General features: G+C 37.9%; 1 protein-coding gene across 3 annotated transcripts in view; it reads left to right on the forward strand.

The window, feature by feature from the left end:
• DARS (aspartyl-tRNA synthetase) overlaps nt 1–19,248 on the forward strand; it is a 67,479-nt gene that overhangs the window by 24,963 nt on the left and 23,268 nt on the right. For 2 of the 3 annotated variants that reach the window (XM_029225201.1, XM_029225200.1), the window contains exons 5-8: nt 12,583–12,685; nt 16,155–16,235; nt 17,242–17,301; nt 18,818–18,929. In XM_029225201.1, the coding sequence (XP_029081034.1) occupies nt 12,583–12,685; nt 16,155–16,235; nt 17,242–17,301; nt 18,818–18,929 (356 nt within the window). Of the gene's footprint in view, nt 1–738; nt 890–12,582; nt 12,686–16,154; nt 16,236–17,241; nt 17,302–18,817; nt 18,930–19,248 lie in introns of all 3 variants that reach the window. The other variant, XM_029225202.1, reaches the window with a different exon arrangement.

The raw sequence follows: 19,248 nt of genomic DNA on the forward strand, positions 1-19,248 counted from the left end.
CAGCACTGCCACACAGCGCATCTTATACATATTCTTATCGCTCTTGCTGTGAGAAGTAAAACACAAAGTCACTCAACAAAGCAGCTGTGTGGTGTATGCAAGTGATGTGGAAATAAGACCACACTCAGAATTTAAAATAGGAATTTATCCTTTACCAAGATTCTGGACTCAGGAAGGAAATGAAAGAGCTTGGCTGTATGGATAACTGATACTGTTCCTTAACATATCACGCTCTTTGTAACACACTTGTACAAACTAAACTTCTATCTGCTAGAATTGCTCTGTTGTCAGCAAAGGAGGAGATTTTAGACATTGAGGTATGGGTGTCCTTTTGGGTTAACTTTTTGTAGAGTGGTGCTAATATTCAGTCAGTTCTGTTATTGTAATAAATGCATTCCTAAAAAAATACTGTGCTATCCAAAAGTATGAAATAAAAACCTTAAGGTTTGTACAGAAAATAGGTAAAGAGCACAACAGTCAAAAAGTTCAGGGACTTACCTGGAGGTCCAGTGGTTAAGACTCTGCACTCCCAATTCAGGTGACATGGGTTTGATCCCTGGTCGGGGAACTAAGATCCCGCGTGCCACACGGTGCAGCCAAAAACAAAAACAACCTTCATCAGTGACATAGTTTTATAAAAAGAACCTAATTTTATTAAAAACGTAGAATAGTTTTATACATATTGAATGGCGGAGAAATACATGAATACAATAAATCTCTCACTTTATCTTTACAAAGACATACTGTTTCTGAGTGGAAGTGGATATCAGAAGAGTTGCAGCTTGGAAATTATTATCGAGTGGTACAAGGAAGGCTGTCTGAAATTGGAAGGAAAGTTGGACCACCAGATGGGGATGGGTGTGGCTTGTAACGCAGGTAGATGTTTGAGGTGTGTGTGTTTTATGTATTCCTGTGTGGCTAAGTTCACCTGAGTACAGTTGTCTGCATTGACCTAGTGTTTCTCACAGGTGAAATCTGGTATAGGCAAACACAAAATTCTCATTATGCTCAAATTGATACCTAATATATCAATTGTGTTGGAATTAATTCACATTTTCAAAACAAGTGTTAATGCAAAACTATACTCTTAAAAGAGATAATGATGCTTGTGCAGTGAGTGGGTCCAAGTATAAGAGTCTTATCTGTTTGCTGACTGCTTATGTGTGGAGGTGAGGAGAAGAAAGAGGTGGAAAATGACTTCAGAGTTTCTAGTTTGAGAAACTGTGGAAAAGACACCATCAATCTGGAGTAAATTCCCAGGATGCGCTGGGACTAAACACAATTCACTCTCTGGAGCTGGATGGGCTTAGCTTCCCTTAGAGCACTTGGCCAGGGAAAGTGTGGATACTGAACAGGGGTGGGGTTCTGTTAGCAGTGAAGAAGGGGAGAGGGATTTGGATAGACAGCTGTAGTATCTCCTAAACTTGCTTACTATGTTGAGTAAATTGGAGAGAAGTTCCAACCTTTTGAGTTCATGAAAAGCCCAAAGATTGAAATAGGTTGTTTTACTGAAACCATTTTATTTTTCTGGTGATAGGATTCTGCTCCTCCTCTTCCGAGTCATCCTCTCATTCTAAATGTTCTCAAGTGACTATATGGAACAAGTTGGCCTTAAAATTCCTTACTTTTCCTCCCCTGTCTTCACCATTGCTTCACTTTGACAGCTCACTCCTGTGGCCACAGCTTGGATTTTGCCCCTTAGAATTTCGTTTTAAACTCCAGTAGTCATTCTCTCTAACCATAATTTCCACCTTTCTACCTCTAATGCCTCCTAATCTTCTGTTGGACCTCATCAAGGCTTGTATTTTTTTATCAATCTCCCCATTTTCTCCTAGTTTTTTCTGTCCCCTTTTGACCTCACACAATGCCAGTTCCATTCCTACAACTACTCTCACTGCATCCTTATCCACTGTTCTCTGTCTCTTTGTTTCTTTTGCCCTGCGGATGCCCTACTAACTCCCTGCCCCATATACTCTTGATCCCATAATCTAACACCAAGCTTAAAGAGTGTATTGTGTATTTGTGGCAGAACAGTTGATTTTTATTCCTCAGCTGGGACCAGTAGAATATATTCCACTTTTGTAATGAAAATAGAGGTTTATAGGCCACCTCTTTTCATTGTTTCACTGAACTCTTCAGGATCTCATTCCTCTTTATCCCTTAGTTTCTGAGTATAATTATAATAAGAAAATAAAAGTTTGGAAAATTCTGTGAGTTTCATTGCTTAATGTATTATCAGCCTTCTATTATGATTAAAAACAGCATATGGGGGCTTCCCTGGTGGCGCACTGGTTGAGAGTCCGCCTGCCGATGCAGGGGACACGGGTTCGTGCCCCGGTCCGGGAAGATCCCACATGCCACGGAGCGGCTGGCCCCGTGAGCCATGGCCGCTGAGCCTGCGCGCCTGGAGCCTGCGCTCCCCAAAAAGGGAGGGGACAAAAAAGAGAGGGCCCCCCAAAAAAAAAAAAAAAAAAAAAAAAAAAAAACAAGCATATGAACAGCAACATATAAATGCTAGTGGCTTCTATTACTTATTAAATAAAGCAAAAATTCTTACTTATAGATGTTTTTAGCTTGCTTTAGAAATTTGAGGATCAGTGAAACATGAGATAATTCAAATGAATATTTAGTAACACATTCACTTTGGGAGGCTAGCAGTTTAGTTAGTAAGCCAACTAACCATTCTGCTAGAATCTTTGGTTTAGGAAACAGCATAGCTAGAAATATGTTCATGAGGAAAAGGCCATTTCTAATCCTCATTTAATTTTCATACTGTCTTAGATCTTTTTTTATATTAAATGCTTGTAATTATCTTTAGTGCTAGGGGAGTGCCTAAGGACTGTTTATTTATTCTCAAGGTATTTCCGTCTTGAAGGGCAACCCAAAGAGGCTGGACATTTAAAACATGTGAACTCCTACACAAAAAAGTGGGAGAAATAATGGTATTTATATGTTAATTCCATGAGGCCCTACATTTAACTCTATTCCCTCTGGCCATATACCAGGTGGAAAAAAGCAAGGACTCCACTATTAAAAATATCAAATCAGATAGTTCCAGCTGGGGTTTCCTAATCATTTAAGAGGCAAACTATGAGGTCACTTTTAATATCTTAAATAGATAACTATCTTAGCATTTACTTTAGATATTAAATCTGAGGTGTTTATCTTTCCCTTACTGACTAAATTGTACCACTAGCAGTTTCTAGCTTTTTAGTACTTTCCTTAAGAGCTACATTAAAGCTTAATATGGGGTCAGTTTTCCCAAAATTATCTTTCCTAGGAATATCCAATTCATCAAAATACTAATCCGAAAAGTTGACTCACTAATTGGATTTAAGTGCCACAGGACTTTTCAACACATTATTTTAATCAGTTTGTTGGAAAGATCAATTTTCTTATGGTTAAATGCATACAGAAATGAAACAACTAAATGAGTTACATGGGAAGGTTGGCACATCTCATTCCCTAGAGATCTTTAAGAGCGGATTCTTAATTGTGTATCCGAAATGGTTTGAGGTCTTTAAATGAAATTTGTCTGGAAGCAGGAAGATGGGATACCTATCCAGGCCAGTGTTTCTGGATCCCCATCTTATGTTGACATTAATGTTCTAATGTTTAGTAGCTGGTGTTTGAGCTGAGGCAAGAAGTCATCCCTTTTTTCCTTTTAAAATTATTGTTTATTTAGTGCCATTTAAAAATAATGAGCAGAGTAGTTTGTTTTAGTTATGGTTGAGCCTTGAAAAGACAAGTGTTTTTTTTTTTTTTTTTGCAGTACGCGGGCCTCTAACTGTTGTGGCCTCTCCCATTATGGAGCACAGGCTCCGGACGCACAGGCTCAGCGTCCATGGCTCACGGGCCTACTCGCTCCGCGGCATGTGGGATCTTCCCGGACCCGGGCACGAACCCATGTCCCCTGCATCGGCAGGCGGACTCTCAACCACTGCGCCACCAGGGAAGCCCAAGACAAGTTTTTTTAAAGGTGGCCCTGTAGGCCTTTTTGTATTGACTGCTATTAAGGACTATAGTGAATGTAAACTGTATTCACTATAGTGAATGTAAACGCAGGTTTTTAAGTTTAAAATTAAAGTGTTGTAAAAGGCTACAGTTCGTTTGAAGTGCAGGTGTTAAAAACTGAATTTTGCTCTTCGTGCTTATGTAACACCTCCCACCCCTAGCATAGCGATGTTCGGATTCTGAATAAAAGGCTTACTCAGGCTGTAATATTTGTATATGTATGTATTTTATTTTCTTTTTCTTCATATTAGTCATTGTGGTTAGGTTATTTATTGGTAGCTTGTGAGTCACAAGTATGTTTCTCATTCTTTAATGAGTCACCTAGCTACATACAAGTTTATTTTCTTTCCTTTCTAGATCTTTCACCTGAAAATAACTATTTTACTTACTTGGTAGGTTAAATTTTCAGTTTATACGTTAATTTTTAGAACTGTAAATATCAAAATAATACTCAGAAGAAGGTTCATTGATTTAGAAAACTTTTATTAGCACCTGCTCCAGTCTAGACACTATGCTAGGCTCGGGTATTCAGTGACTCTGTATATCACATAAGGAACTTAATTTGGGGACAGGACAAAAATAAACAACTGCATGCAGAGGCATGTTACAGGTCCTATGATGGAAGTATATGTATATATCATCCACAGTTGAGGCCCAGAGGGTGGTGGGCATTTGGGTACCCCTTGAGCATCATGTGGATAAGTTGGTGAACATAGGCGAGGTTATTATAGTGTTCTGGATTGCAGCTCTTTGAACAACTGTACCTAGATAGTTTATACCTCTTTGTTGGAATGAGGTACTTAATCTATTGGATCAGAAACAGAACTATATTGGCCCTGTCCAGTTCAACATTTGTATTGAAAACTTTGATAAATATGTGCTTTAAAAGTAGGTCTAGGGGGCTTCCCTGGTGGCACAGTGGTTGAGAGTCCGCCTGCCGATGCAGGGGACACGGGTTCGTGCCCCGGTCCGGGAAGATCCCACATGCCACGGAGCAGCTAGGCCCGTGAGCCCTGGCCGCTGAGCCTGTGCGTCTGGAGCCTGTGCTCCGCAACGGGAGAGGCCACAAGAGTGAGAGGCCCACGTACCGCAAAAAAAAAAAAAAAAGTAGGTCTAAAATCGGGTGTCAAAAGTTCCTAGTTTAAAAAAAAAAAGTTCCTAGTTTATGGAATTAATTATTCTAAGCTAGATATAACTTTAAGTAATAACTTTATTCTCTTTTATACAAAGATTCTGATGTATATATGTTGAGGCTGGCAACAACAGAACATCAAGATACATCAGCGTTACCGGAGAAGGCAGTATGATTCTTGGGCATTTTGAAAACTATTTGTGAAGGGGCTGTTATTTTCAGTTTCTTTCACATAAGCTATAAAGGAATCTGGCAGCTCATGAGCTTCTAAAAATGAGAATGCATTATTTCAAAGTGAGCTGATGTTGCATTCTGGAGTATTTAAAATTTGGTGCTAATTTGTGAGTCTGTAACAGAACTGTCGAGTGCAGTAATCAGTACGTGATCTTACTAGCTGTGTGATCTTGGGCTAATTACTTGACCTTTCAGAGTCTCAGTTTTTTCAACTATAAATTGTTAGTAGCACCTACCTTCACACAGGAACTGGAACATAAAAGGAAATTGCCAAAGTGACATGGGAATAATAATACTTCAGGTATTTGTATCTATTAAGATCAATTTCGTTTGAGCTGTAAAAATAAAACTGCTTCTTCAACCTTAAATACGGAGAACATGAACAAAACTAATGTAGAAGAATGACACAAAATTTATGATGCATTCCATATTTTTTGCAAATGAGAAAAAATGTGGAGGAGTATGGTAAACAGTGATTATAGGAAGAGGGGGTTGGGTATATGATGGGGAACTTAAAATTTTAAATTTACACGTTATTTAACATTGGAATTGTTAACAATAAAAAAGTATATTCTTTTACAATAAAAAAATAAGTTTTTGAAATAATGTTTAGAAAACACTGTTTAAAAAATAACTTAAAAATATAAGAACAAACCTTGCCATTTTCCATCCCTCACTGGTGAGGGGTAGTGTGAATTGGGGGTGATTATTCTTTGTTCTCCAAAAGGACTTGTCAGAGTCAGAACCTCCCACTGTGACCCAGTGACAAAAAAATAGATGAAGTACTTCTTTCCCAGATCTGTTTCTCTACCATTTGTATGCAAGATGGTGACCTCTTTGACTAGAGTCCCATACTGTTAAATTCCTTTTCACCTATAAATCAGCTACCCGCACCAACGGCCTTTTCTCAGTCATTGTGATTCTTATGCCCTATCCCAGTGTTCTCCAAAGTGTGATTTGCTCAAGATTACCCACTGAAGGAAAGAAAATAATTAAACTTGTTTCTTTCCTTTCCTTCCTTTCTTTTTGATCTAAAAGTGTAAGCAAAAATTTGAGTTTTTCTAATAGTTAATTTATAGATAAACACTGGGCCTATCACTTGGATTGCATCTCAGAAGGTCACATGTCACCTATAGCATGTGAGGCCTCTGAAGGAAGACTGCAGGATTCCAGTAACACAAAGGAGCTAACACTGGTACCCCAACTCTCTGGTTCACTTTCAGCATATTGTAGCCAATTGAAGTTTACTGTGCCTGGCTAACTGGTTTGGGGGGATTATATTTATTAAAATAACAGACTGACCCTCAGAAAATGGACAAAGGATTTCTATCAAGAGACTATAGAATGAAGATAAAACTTAAAACATACGCACAACAAGAAAATGTTAACACTGACACTTACAGTGTGGGATCTTTGTATCAGCCATATTATGAAGTGGTGGTGGTGGTGGTGGTGGTGGTGGTGGTGTTTTAATGATAATCCAATCAGATCTGACAAGATTTCAGTACTCCCCTAGCTAGATAGAAATTATCAGGAAAACTGTGTGAAGTATGGATTTGCTATTGCTAATTATGGATCATTATTGCTAATTATGAATCTCTCCCCAAGTTTATATTTGCCTAAAGCTAATATTTACATGTATATAATTTTAAAATAAATAAAATATATACATATTGAGGTGCATACTCCCCATTTTCTTTACTGGTAAAGTAAATCAAATTATCAAAAATGTTTGTATGGCTTCCCTGGTGGCACAGTGGTTGAGAGTCCGCCTGCCGATGCAGGGGACACGGGTTCGTGCCCCGGTCCGGGAAGATCCCACATGCCGCGGAGCGGCTGGGCCCGTGAGCCATGGCCGCTGAGCTTGCGCGTCCGGAGCCTGTGCTCCGCAACGGGAGAGGCCACAACAGTGAGAGGCCTGCGTACCGCAAAAAAAAAAAAAAAAAAAATGTTTGTAGATAGCTGCTCAACCCTATAGTTGATACATTAACTATCTGTAGCTGTCATTATTAAGCGTATATATGAGGTTAATGTCTGTCTATTAACCCTATAGTTTATATATTTAAGTATTCTCTCCTTTTTGAAACATGTTACTTCCTTGGACCTCTAATGCCATTCATTTAGTTTTTTGGTTTTTTTTTTTTAAGTCTCTTCTTCTCTCCCACCTAGAGTTCTGTCATGATCTTCAGCATTTCTGAAGGATAGTAAACAATAGGTATAAGTGAGATTTGCCCCCCAAAAACTGATTTGTGTGACAAAACCAAGAAGTAATTCCAGATAAGTTGTTTTAAGATTGTTTTAGGCAGTGCTGATTTTGAAATGTGTTTATAACCCCTACGTCCTTACCTTGAGTAGTCAATTTGAAGAGGCCAGTATTGGATAAATTCTGCTGTATTTGATAAGAAATGGATAAATTCTGCTGTATTTGATAAGAAATCAACCCTAATGTTTCATAGTCAAATTTTGTGTATCTGTTTTTTTTTAATCTCTTTACAATGCATAATACCCACTGTAGGTTTACAGTGTGTATGTGATGATATACCACATTAAAGAATAAGGCAGTACGCAGTAGTGCATTATTTTAGACTGTGAAGCTTACTTCCTTCAAGTACTGAAACTATTTTGACAACTTTAACAGAATCTTTGAAGCCTGTTTTTTTACATTCTTCCTTTTTCTTAATGGCACAAGGCCACTATTGTGAACGTCTATTACTGTGCTAGATTATAATGTGTTGTTTGCCACTTTCATGTTTTTGTTTGTTTTGCTTTGTTTTTTAATATATATTCTTCAGCAGTCAGCTGTTACTTAATATAACAGTTGTGCCTACTTCTAATAGTTCCAACAAACTTTTGTTTAGTTTGTCGCTTCTTATGTAATATAGACATGAAAACTTACAATCAAGATTGATAGAACTGCAGATAACAGAAGTATCCCTGTGGTTATTAGGGAGGCTCTAAATAGTAAACCGTATGGCACTCATGTTGGAAAGATGGTATTTTATTCCTTCAGATAACTGAGTACTGTTTGTTTTTTTCCCCAAGTGGCGTGGGGTTTTTTGTTGTTTTTTTAAAATTTATTTTATTTATTTTGGGCTGTGTTGGGTCTTCATTTCTGTGCGAGGGCTTTCTCTAGTTGCGGCGAGCGGGGGCCACTCTTCATTGCCATGCGCGGGCCTCTCACTGTCGCGGCCTCTCTTGTTGCGGAGCACAGGCTCCAGACGCGCAGGCTCAGTAGTTGTGGCTCACGGGCCTAGTTGCTCCGCGGCATGTGGGATCTTCCCAGACCAGGGCTCGAACCCGTGTCCCCTGCATCGGCAGGCGGACTCTCAACCACTGTGCCACCAGGGAAGCCCCAAGTTGCATGTTTTATAATTGCTTCAGTAATTCATTCATTATATCATTTGTTTAAAAATTGAAAAAGCCCACAAACTTGATAGCCCACTCAAAATATTTTTATAATATACTTTATATAAAGAATGGTGATTTTTACATTTTTTTTTCCTAAAGGCAGTTTACGTTCAAAGTAAACAAATGAAATTGAACGGTTGACAGTTCCTAATAGATGACATAAAATCTTTTGTGCTTATTAAGGCATTTTTAATATCGAGGCTCTACTAATTTTATTTGTGGAGTGGTTCCTTATATGCAGGGGGTAAAAGGGTGTTTGGAAAATGAAAGAGGTATAAAAAAACGCTGTGACAGTGTGTTTTGGGAGGTGTTGGTAATAATAAAAATAGCTGACTCAGCTCTTGAAAAGATATGTTTAATTTACTTCATCCATTTCTCCTACTATAAAGTAGTTCCCAGGAAGCTCCCAGGAGCTTCCACCATGGATTTTTTTTTTTTTTCCTGCCATATGGTCTATAAAAACCGAAGGCTTTTAGTTGCCTGTTATACATAACAAGACATAGTGACATATTTGTTTCAAAATGTAAAACAGACTTTAATAGGATCTTTTTATGGCAGCAGTCAAGCTGTAGTCTATACACAATATAGTATTAAGCCATCTTAACACACAGTGTCAGTTAAAATCATGTTAGACTTTTTCTACAAAGTGGAATTTTATCCTTCTATTGGCAGTTAGCTTTTTCAGGTATTCCAGTACCTCTTGTATTGAGTCTAATTATACACACACGTATACACATAAAGACTGCATAATCTTTTACTAGTTTTAACTAACAAGTTCTAGTCTGACCCTTTTTCATAAATTTGACTCTTTTTAATTTTGTTTTAATGTTTTTTCTTCTGAATTCATTCACATCAACAATAGGGATAGATAGATATAGATGAGGATATAGAGATAGAGATATTAGAACGAACTTATTTTACCAAGATCTAAGTCTGCTATTCTATTAATAGTATATAGCTGCTAGAAATAATATGGAAAAATACTGAGATTGGAAGGGCAAAAAAATTAATTATAGGAATCTTCTATATCTAGTTAAAGCCTACCTTCTTTCTGATTTATGCAGTAGAGCAATTTGTGATAGCAGAAGTTTAGCTTTGGCCCTAGCTTAGAAGTATGTCAGGTTTTCAGAAGTTCTTTTGTCAGTTGTTTAGTACTGGAAACAATGTTTAAACTAGTGGTAGTTTTCTAGTCTAGCTGTTGAAGTATTTTAGCACATAATATTGAATTAATGAACTAAAGGTAGTCTTAGTTTCAAGTTTCAGGTTCTGGATAAAAGGCATCATCTGGTTACTTCTGAGAGAGGAAGAAAAGAAAATTTTGTTTTCTTTGATTGGACTGTTAGCTAGCCTTGGGCAGTGTATTTGACCACATTCCAGCTTCTTTTTGGAAGGACACTCGCTTAGTGCTCAATCCTTAAGAGTAGATGTGTTTAACGTGAAGTTGGCTTGAAGAAAACTTCCTTATAATGGAAGGCCTCTTACTAGGGAGTCCAAGGGGGTGAGATAAGAGAACCAAGTGAGTCAGGGACATAGCTGGACTGTCTCAGGGTGGGGCTCTAGTAGGGGCAGGTCAGATTACTCCATGAAGCAATACACTGATCAGTAAGGAAGAGAAAACCTTCCTCATACAAACATGTGAGATAAGCAGCAGAATTCTCACAAGATCTGAATTATATACTCAGGTATCAAGCTTACCCGTGCAAACAGATGAAGCAATGGTAGGTGGCAGTCATACTGAAGAAAGATTCCCAGTTTTATCAATAAACTGAAGCCTCTTGATCCCCTCATGTCTCAGAGGAGTCTTATTTTAGTTCACCAACCACCTCTTTTACCATAATAAATTTTGAGTTTCTTCAGTACACAAGATTTTTAGCTAGATATTAGGTGATAGGTTTAGTGCAAAAGATTTATGAGAGTGCAAGAGGTATGTGTACTGTTGATTTTTTTTTAAGGTAGTTGGTAACAGACATTATCGAACTCCAGGCAGTGTAGCAAAGTGAAAATTTTTCTTAGTTCACCATTTTTCACCTATTATCTTCATTATGATTCTTTTCCAACCCAAATGTTTCTTGAAATGGATTGTAGTGTTCTCCTGTGTAAAATAAGTATTGTTAGATTTCTGGAATCTTGTCAAATCGCACCACAACTACTGAGGACCCAGTTCCTTATCAGAATGAATAGACTTTTTCTTAGGAAAGTTATATCTTGTTGTTGCTTTGCTTTGTTTAGATTCTGGTCGTCCATCTTGCAGGATTTTAAGTAGGGACTTGAGCCATGAGACCATAACACAAAAGTTAACTGGGGCTTATGACAGCAGGTAAACAGGGAGTCCAGGACAGATTTTCCTAATCCATTTTTGCCCTTTCTGTTATGCCAGCTGCCGCAGGAAATCAACTCTCTCCCAGTTGTCACTTTGGCATTTTTCTTCCTTCCTTCTCTTTTCACCTCACTTCTACAGCTCCAGTTACCACCTGAGAGGTTTTTTTTTTTAATAAATTTGTTTATTTGTTTGTTTGTTTATTTATGGCTGCGTTGGGTCCTCGTTGCGGTGTGCGGGCTTCTCATTGCGGTGGCTTCTCTTGTTGCAGAGCCCAGGCTCTAGGCGCATGAGCTTCATTAGTCGTGGCACGCAGGCTCAGTATTTGTGGCACACAGGCTTTGTTGCTCCGTGGCATGTGGGACTTCCCGGACCAGGGCTCCAACCTGTGTCCCCTGCATTGGCAGGCGGATTCTTAACCACTGTGCCACCAGGGAAGCCCCTGCGAGTTTTAATTAATAGTTTTACATGGGGAATTGCCTTTGGCCAACTGAGCTGCCATCATACCGACATCACTCTCCAAGATCTGAAAGTTAAATCTTATCCTTTTCCACAAATGTACTATGACACAAATAATGAATTATCTCAGAATTTGAGTGTCTGGTGTTCAAAATTCAAGTTTGTTATAGAATTAAACTGGTCAGGAGATGCATTTATTTTATTCTTAGTATATATTAAGCTTCATATAGATATTCTTAACTAGAATTACACAGTCCAATAGGCTATCTGTCACAAATCCAATGACAGTGTGTACTCAGAAACTATAGACAATGAGGATTTAATCGCAGCACCCTAATGTCCTCTTATTACCTTGAAATCTTTTCAGTTGACATTCTATTATTTAGTTCCATTACATACCAGTAATTGCATTTACTGAAGCCAGTGTTTCTCCTTATAGGAAATGCTGATCTTAGTAAATTTCAACCATAGACAGGGAAATGTTCTTTAATAAATAATTGAGGACTTCCCTGGTGGTCCAGCAGTTAAGACTCCAAGCTCCCAATGCAGGGGGCCTGGGCTCATTCCCCGGTCAGGGAACTAGATCCCGCATGCATGATGCAACTAAGAGTCTACATGCCACAACTAAGATCCCACACATGGCAACGAAGGTCCTGCTGCTGCAACTAAGACCCGGTGCAGCCAAATAAAATAAATAAATATTAAAATAAAAATAAAATAAAAAAATAATTGAAAGACTTTTTCACAGTTCAGTGCTGGTCCTGTTACCTCTGATGTCTAGAGTATTTTATACATGGTAACTAAATTATGGAATCTGGAAAATCATCTCCTCAAGAAATCTCACAAGGTGTGCTACATAGTAGCTTAATGTAAGTAGGTTAAAGAGACTGGCTTTATCTCAAGTGGCTTACTATGTTAAAGAAGAGTTTAATATATTCAGCTTCACAGTTGCAACACCAAGTGAATTCTCACACCTCTGATGAGATGATTAAAGTTGGACATTTTTTTCTTTCGACAGCATTAACAAAGAGAGCATCATAGATGTGGAAGGTGTTGTGAGAAAAGTGAATCAGAAAATTGGAAGCTGTACGCAGCAAGATGTAGAGTTACATGTTCAAAAGGTAATTTTTTTCAAAATATAAAATTGTATACAGAAATAGATGAACTAGTTCTTATCACTAGTCACATCAAGTCTATATGTTCTTTTTTTTTAATTAATTAATTTTTGGCTGCATTGGGTCTTCGTTGCTGTGTGCAGGCTTTCTCTAGTTGTGGTGAGCGGGGGCTATTCTTCGTTGTGGTACACGGGCTTCTCATTGCGGGGGCTTCTCTTGCTGTGGAGCACGGGCTCTAGTCTAGGCGTGCAGGCTTCAGTAGTTGTGGCACGTGGGCTCAGTAGTTGTGGTTTGCGGGCTCTAGAGCGCAGGCTCAGTAGTTGTGGCACACGGGCTTAGTTGCTCCGCGGCATGTGGGATCTTCCGGGACGAGGGCTCGAACCTGTGTCCCCTACATTGGCAGGAGGATTCTTAATCACTGTACCACCAGGGAAATCCCTATATATTCTTAATAATTAGAGTTGATGTAAAATATTGAGATTTATAAATTGATTACTGACTCAGTTAGCTTTTGTTATATAACAAACCACCTCAATACTTAGCGACTTAAAACAACAAAAACATTTATTTGCTCATGATTCTGTGCAATTTGGGAATGAGGGTCAGCCTATCTGGGATGGCTCATCTGCACCACATGACATTGCCTGGGGTCACTGATATTTCTGGGACATCTCCCCATGGCCTCTCCTCATCCAGCAGGCTTGCCCAGGCTTGCTGACATGGTACATCTACCATAGTCACATACGGAAAAGTATAAAACACATCTAAAAAGCTTTATTCACTATTATGAACCTATTTTGCTGTGAACTTTCTTTTAATGATGTACTTCTGAAGGTTGATTAGTTATACTCTTAATCATTATATTTCCTTATAATCATTGTATTTCTAATATTTTACAGTATAAAGAAGTCAAGAGACAATACTATATTGGACTTACATCCCAGCAATAACTTTTTCATACAAGATTTATCCCACATCATTTTCTTAGACATAAAAACTAAAAATGCTCACCATCATTGACCTTTAAAATCTTATAAGTGAACTCACATGTATTTAATACTATTGAAATAATCCTGCAATTTTGAACCTGCAGTCTCAGATCCAGGTCTAGTTTATATCTATAATATTCATCATTGACTTTCTCTTACAGAGTAGTCCTTTCCCACCCTTACCCCTGTGTGTGTGTGTGTGTGTGTGTGTGTGTGTGTAGGCACGCGTGTGAGCGAGCACACATATAGGGGATAGAACAGAGAGATGCAGAAAGACAGATTCATCCATACACAGTAATTTGGGAGTAAGGTTGTATTTAATTGAAATTGACTGTCTTGGAACTCTTCAAGACTTAGAAAATCTTGTATTTTTTACCGACCTAAGTTGCCAAATTACTTTGTTCTCTTTGTGTAAGTCTTATTTCAAACTAACCCTACCATGAAGTCTGCAACGTAGTAAAGGCAAACTGACCTAAAGGTGTGCTGACCAAAAAAAAAAAAAAAAAAACCCTATCTTCGAATAACATGTTTTTCAACACTTGAATAAATAAGATTTTAGTGAGTAGAGCAAGTAAATGTATTTTTTTTTTTTTAGATGTTGGGGGTAGGAGTTTATTAATTTATTTATTTTTGCTGTGTTGGGTCTTCATTTCTGTGCGAGGGCTTTCTCTAGTTGTGGCAAGTGGGGGCCACTCTTCATCGCGGTGCACGGGCCTCTCACTATCGCGGCCTCTCTTGTTGTGGAGCACAGGCTCCAGACGCAAAGGCTCAGTAGTTGTGGCTCACGGGCCTAGTTGCTCCGCGGCATGTGGGATCTTCCCAGACCAGGGCTCGAACCCGTGTCCCCTGCATTAGCAGGCAGATTCTCAACCACTGTGCCACCAGGGGAGCCCAAGTAAATGTATTTTTAAAATATTCTAATTATCTAGTGTTTGGTTCAACCTTAATAAATGTTAAATATAAAGCCTAAAGAGCTTACCCACAAATTTTGCCTGAATAAAAATAAAGTATCTCACAAAGCATAAAATATTGTATACTAAATAGAATTTTATAATAAGCAGTGACTCTCTTTTATCATTTATTTATTCAGCCAGAGTTACTGAGTGTATACTTTGTGCCGAGCACTATGTGAAGTTCTGGGGATGAAAGCGCTCACGACCTAATGAAGGAGATGATAAATTTCTAGTAGTTAGAAAAATGAAAGAGGTAGCTGTCCAGTTCTCCAACTTTGCATTGGAGATCAAGTTTCTGTTAACTCATCAAAGGGAAGCATGACAACTTAGGTATAGGGGGTGGTGACAAATAATTCTATTTTAATGCTATGAAGAGGACTAGGGTATCCTTCTGATACCTTTTCTTCAAGTGTCTGAGCTGAATGCTAAATGTGATTTACCAACTGGAAGAATATAATTTCCTTTCTGGAATTAACTAAATAAGGTCTCTTTCCCTCTTGTGCTTTAGCAGGTTTTCCAGGCATAGTTGGGAATAACTAATAGGGTAACATGTTTTTTTAAGAGAGACTAAAAAAACCCAAGCTCATTCTTTATGACCTAACTGCTTTTTTTTTTTTTTTTTTTTTGCGGTACACGGGCCTCTCACTGTTGTGGCCTCTCCCGTTGCGGAGCACAGGCTCCGGACGCACAGGCTCAGCGGCCATGGCTCACGGGCCCAGCCGCTTCACGGCCTGTGGGATCTTCCCAGACCGGGGCACGAACCCGTGTCCCCTGCATTGGCAGGCGGACTCTCAACCACTGCGCCACCAGGGAAGCCCCCTAACTGCTTTTTAGCACTAAAATGTGCAGTTAGTGTGAGTTAGGGATTTTAACACCATAAAGGAACACTTTCTACAGCAGCTCCCATCCAGGAGAGCAGCAGGAAATGAGCTATAACATACTTGATGAAAGAAAGCATTGAGGGATATTTAGAAAACGAATGAGGAAGGGAAAGAGAGGTACAGCAGAATTGAGCTGACTTTGGTCCTAGTGGTAGAAATGGCCAGATGCTGTTAACAATTATAATAACTTATTTGTTAATGGCTCTTTCAAACGAGCAAAGTGTTTTCTTATTCATTATTCCATTTGATTCTTACCGCAGACCTTATTTTACAGACGACTGTTGAAGCGCTAGGTAAAGTGATTTGCCTAACAACAGCTTTTATGTGACAAGGAGAGGCCTTAAGCCAGACCCCTCGACTCCAGTTATTACTTATTTAAGACATTGGTGTGCACCTTAGAGTTTACAAAGTATTTGTACCTATGTTATCTCATCTGACTATTCCAGCAACCCAGGGATGTACACAAGAAATATTATTATCCCCATTTTATAGGTGAAAAAAACATGTACCATCTTTGATTTTAGCAAGTAGTTTCAGTTAAAGATGTATGCAAACATTGTTTCTCATGTTAAGTCAACTGTAGATTTTTTTGAAACAAAAGATAACAGGTTTTGTGTGTTTCTTGATATTTTTGGTAATCTCTCACTTTCAGATTTATGTGATCAGTTCAGCTGAACCCCGCCTGCCCCTGCAGCTGGACGATGCCGTTCGTCCTGAGGTGGAAGGAGAAGAGGTGAAAACTACACTTTTGAAATAATGTGTTTCCTCTGTATGTTTAGTTTGCAAAACATTGAAAACTTGATGTGGTACTTTTGTAGGAAGGGTACCTATGAATTGATTTGAGCTTCATTTTTATTTAAACGTACTCTTACATTAACAATTCTCAAACTTTTTGGTTTCAGGATTCCTTTACATTCTTAAAAATAATTGACCCCACAGTCTTCTGTTTTTGTAGGTATACCTATCAATATTTACAGTATTAGAAGTTAAAACAAAATTTTTAATATTTATGACATTATTAAAAATAATATAATTAGATTATGTGTCTGTGTATTCCTATATAAATAATAAAAACAGCAGTAACATTTTATGAAAAGTATTTTCAAAAACAAAAAATAATTTAGTGTCAAGGCTGACATTGTGTCACATGTCTACATTGTTGGTAATATCTGGCTCAATACACAACAATTAGATTTTCATATCTGCCTCTACATTCATTCTGTTGTGATAGCACACATCATGAAGCCTTTGGAAAATTTCTCAGTATAGTCAGGAAAAAATGAGAGTGAAAAGGTATTATTATGAAAAATAAGTTTGACTTAACAGACTCCCTTCTGAAAGTGTATCAGGTACCTTCACTGGTGCCCTGAAAATACTTTGAGAACCACTGTTCTATGTCAGCTTTTATCTGTTCCTTCACTCTTCAACTAGCAGGTAAAATCCAGGGATCAATGAAGGTGCTGGTTGTTAATTATTCTGATATCCCAATAATGAGTCAAGGGGTTTGGGGGCAGGAGGTGGAAAAAAAGCATTAACCTCAATTCATTCTCATTTCTCTTCTTTCCAGCTCTTCCTTTTAACATGGCTCCACTTCTTGTATCTTGGATCTTTGATTTGGGGGTATAACATGAACACACGTGAACACACCTATTCTTACTTAAAAATTAACATGGCTTCTGCAAGTGTTGTTTGTGTCCTTAAAAAACTTAGTAAAATCTGTTTTTTCATCTTTTTTTTAGGATGGAAGAGCTACTGTTAACCAAGATACAAGATTAGACAACAGAGTCATTGATCTTAGGGTATGCCTCATTTGTTTATTTAGTGACATGATTGTGCTGACATCAAGGTGGGCAAGGATACCATACCTGACTCAGGTTTATAGAAAAAATCGGCATTTGCCTGTATGTAATATGATAATACAAGAAGTAATTTACCTTTCTGACTGACCCTTCCCCTAAAAAGAATTGTAGGCAACAAGGACAGTTGAGTAATAGTTCACAAGATACTGACTTGCTTCATGTTAAAATGACAAAGGAACATGAAGCTAATAAATGGTCTTGCTTCCAGGTAGTACCTGTTTCAAACAAGGTAGTCAGCAAGTGAAAACATAACCATTAATATCACTACAAAATTGTGAAAGAAGTTATGTGTACATTTTAGAACAACCAGGTGGAGATTAGTAGTTAATGCCTCAACTCTTTGAATTTGATCGGAGCACAGAGTTAATAATAATAACAAAGAAGTATTTGGCCCTGGTGGTTTATATAGTAATCTCATAGGTCTTCTGTTTCCCTTTCTGGTTTGGTAACAAGTGAAAGAGTTCAGTGGTTTCATCATTGTAGTAAAACCAATGTCATCTCTCTTTCTTAATGTTTGACCATATCATCTCTTTTACTTAAATAGTCTACCTAAAACTTAAATGCTTTGTCACATTAAGAGTTCTTTCCAACCTTTCTGCCCTTATTGTACGCTCATGTTTCACCTGATTATTTGCTTTTTGTCTGCTTTTACCTTTTCCATTTTAATTTATAGTATATAGAAAAGGCTAGCAATAATCAAGTCCTTTTGGTACTGCCTAGAAACCTCAGGTTTTTCGTAATTTTGGCCACAGTACTTAGACATCCTACTGTATTTGCTATTTGCTCACACAAGTTATTGGTTGTGCCTCTAGAATTTGGCCTGAAGAGTATTTTTCTTTGACCCACATTTTTTTTTTAATTTAAATTCATTGCCATCATTGAAAAATGGAGGGTTTTCGCATTAAATCTAGATGGTTTTTCTCAAAAAGTTGGAGGTGAACCCATCAATACTGGGCCCATGTAGCAAAATTAGCTAGTACTCTATATTGAGCATTCTGTTCTCTACCGTGCCCTGCACCACCCAGGAAGTACCATTCATTCATTCCATTTGTTATTTGTCTGGCCCTTGTAAGCATTCACCTTTTTAACCCCTACTTTGACTTTACATTTTGGGAAGCATTCTATACATAAGTAGCTTGAAATCTTTTACACACCTTAGATTATGTCTAAACTACTATCTAATTTAACTCCAAACCAGTTTTTTTAAAAGACTCTCAGTTTAGCAAAGTCAAGAGTTGGAGAGGTTGGAAATAAAGGGCAAAATTTGCATTCTCCTTCTATAATATGAAAAATTCCAAGATATATCCTTATATTGATTGTCATGTAACCTAACTTTTCTCTCATATAGTGAATTGTTTTCTCTCTGAACTTTCCAGGCAGGTGACCTGATTAGAAAATACTCCATCTCAGTTAATGTGTCAAATTGATTTAATTAGTTTTTTTAATTGTCTTATAGACATCAACTAGTCAGGCAGTCTTCCGTTTCCAGTCTGGCATCTGCCATCTTTTCCGAGAAACTTTAATTAACAAGGGTTTTGTGGAGATCCAAACTCCTAAAATCATCTCAGGTATGCTTTAAGATATTTCTCTTAGTTTTTTAAAATAAATTGCTTTCCCCCAAGTTGATTCATATTAAGTTTTGGTTTTGGTTTTGTTTTTTTAATTTGAGACTCCCAAGTGTCCCTTGAGGTTTATTGCCATGAGACTATTTTGAAGACTATGCTATATAGCAAGCAATCACACATCACTAACACCAGTAATACTAAATCCCCTTATTTCAGGAGTCATTATGTGATAATGATTATAAAATGAAGCAATAACACATGAAGCAGTATTTTTATTAATGTAAGGTACACCAGAAACTACTTTCCTTATGTAGGTTTCTTT

This window comes from Monodon monoceros, unplaced genomic scaffold, assembly GCF_005190385.1.
Source record: "Monodon monoceros isolate NGI ecotype Baffin Bay Population unplaced genomic scaffold, NGI_Narwhal_1 Super_Scaffold_16, whole genome shotgun sequence".
NCBI classification, from domain to species: domain Eukaryota; kingdom Metazoa; phylum Chordata; class Mammalia; order Artiodactyla; family Monodontidae; genus Monodon; species Monodon monoceros.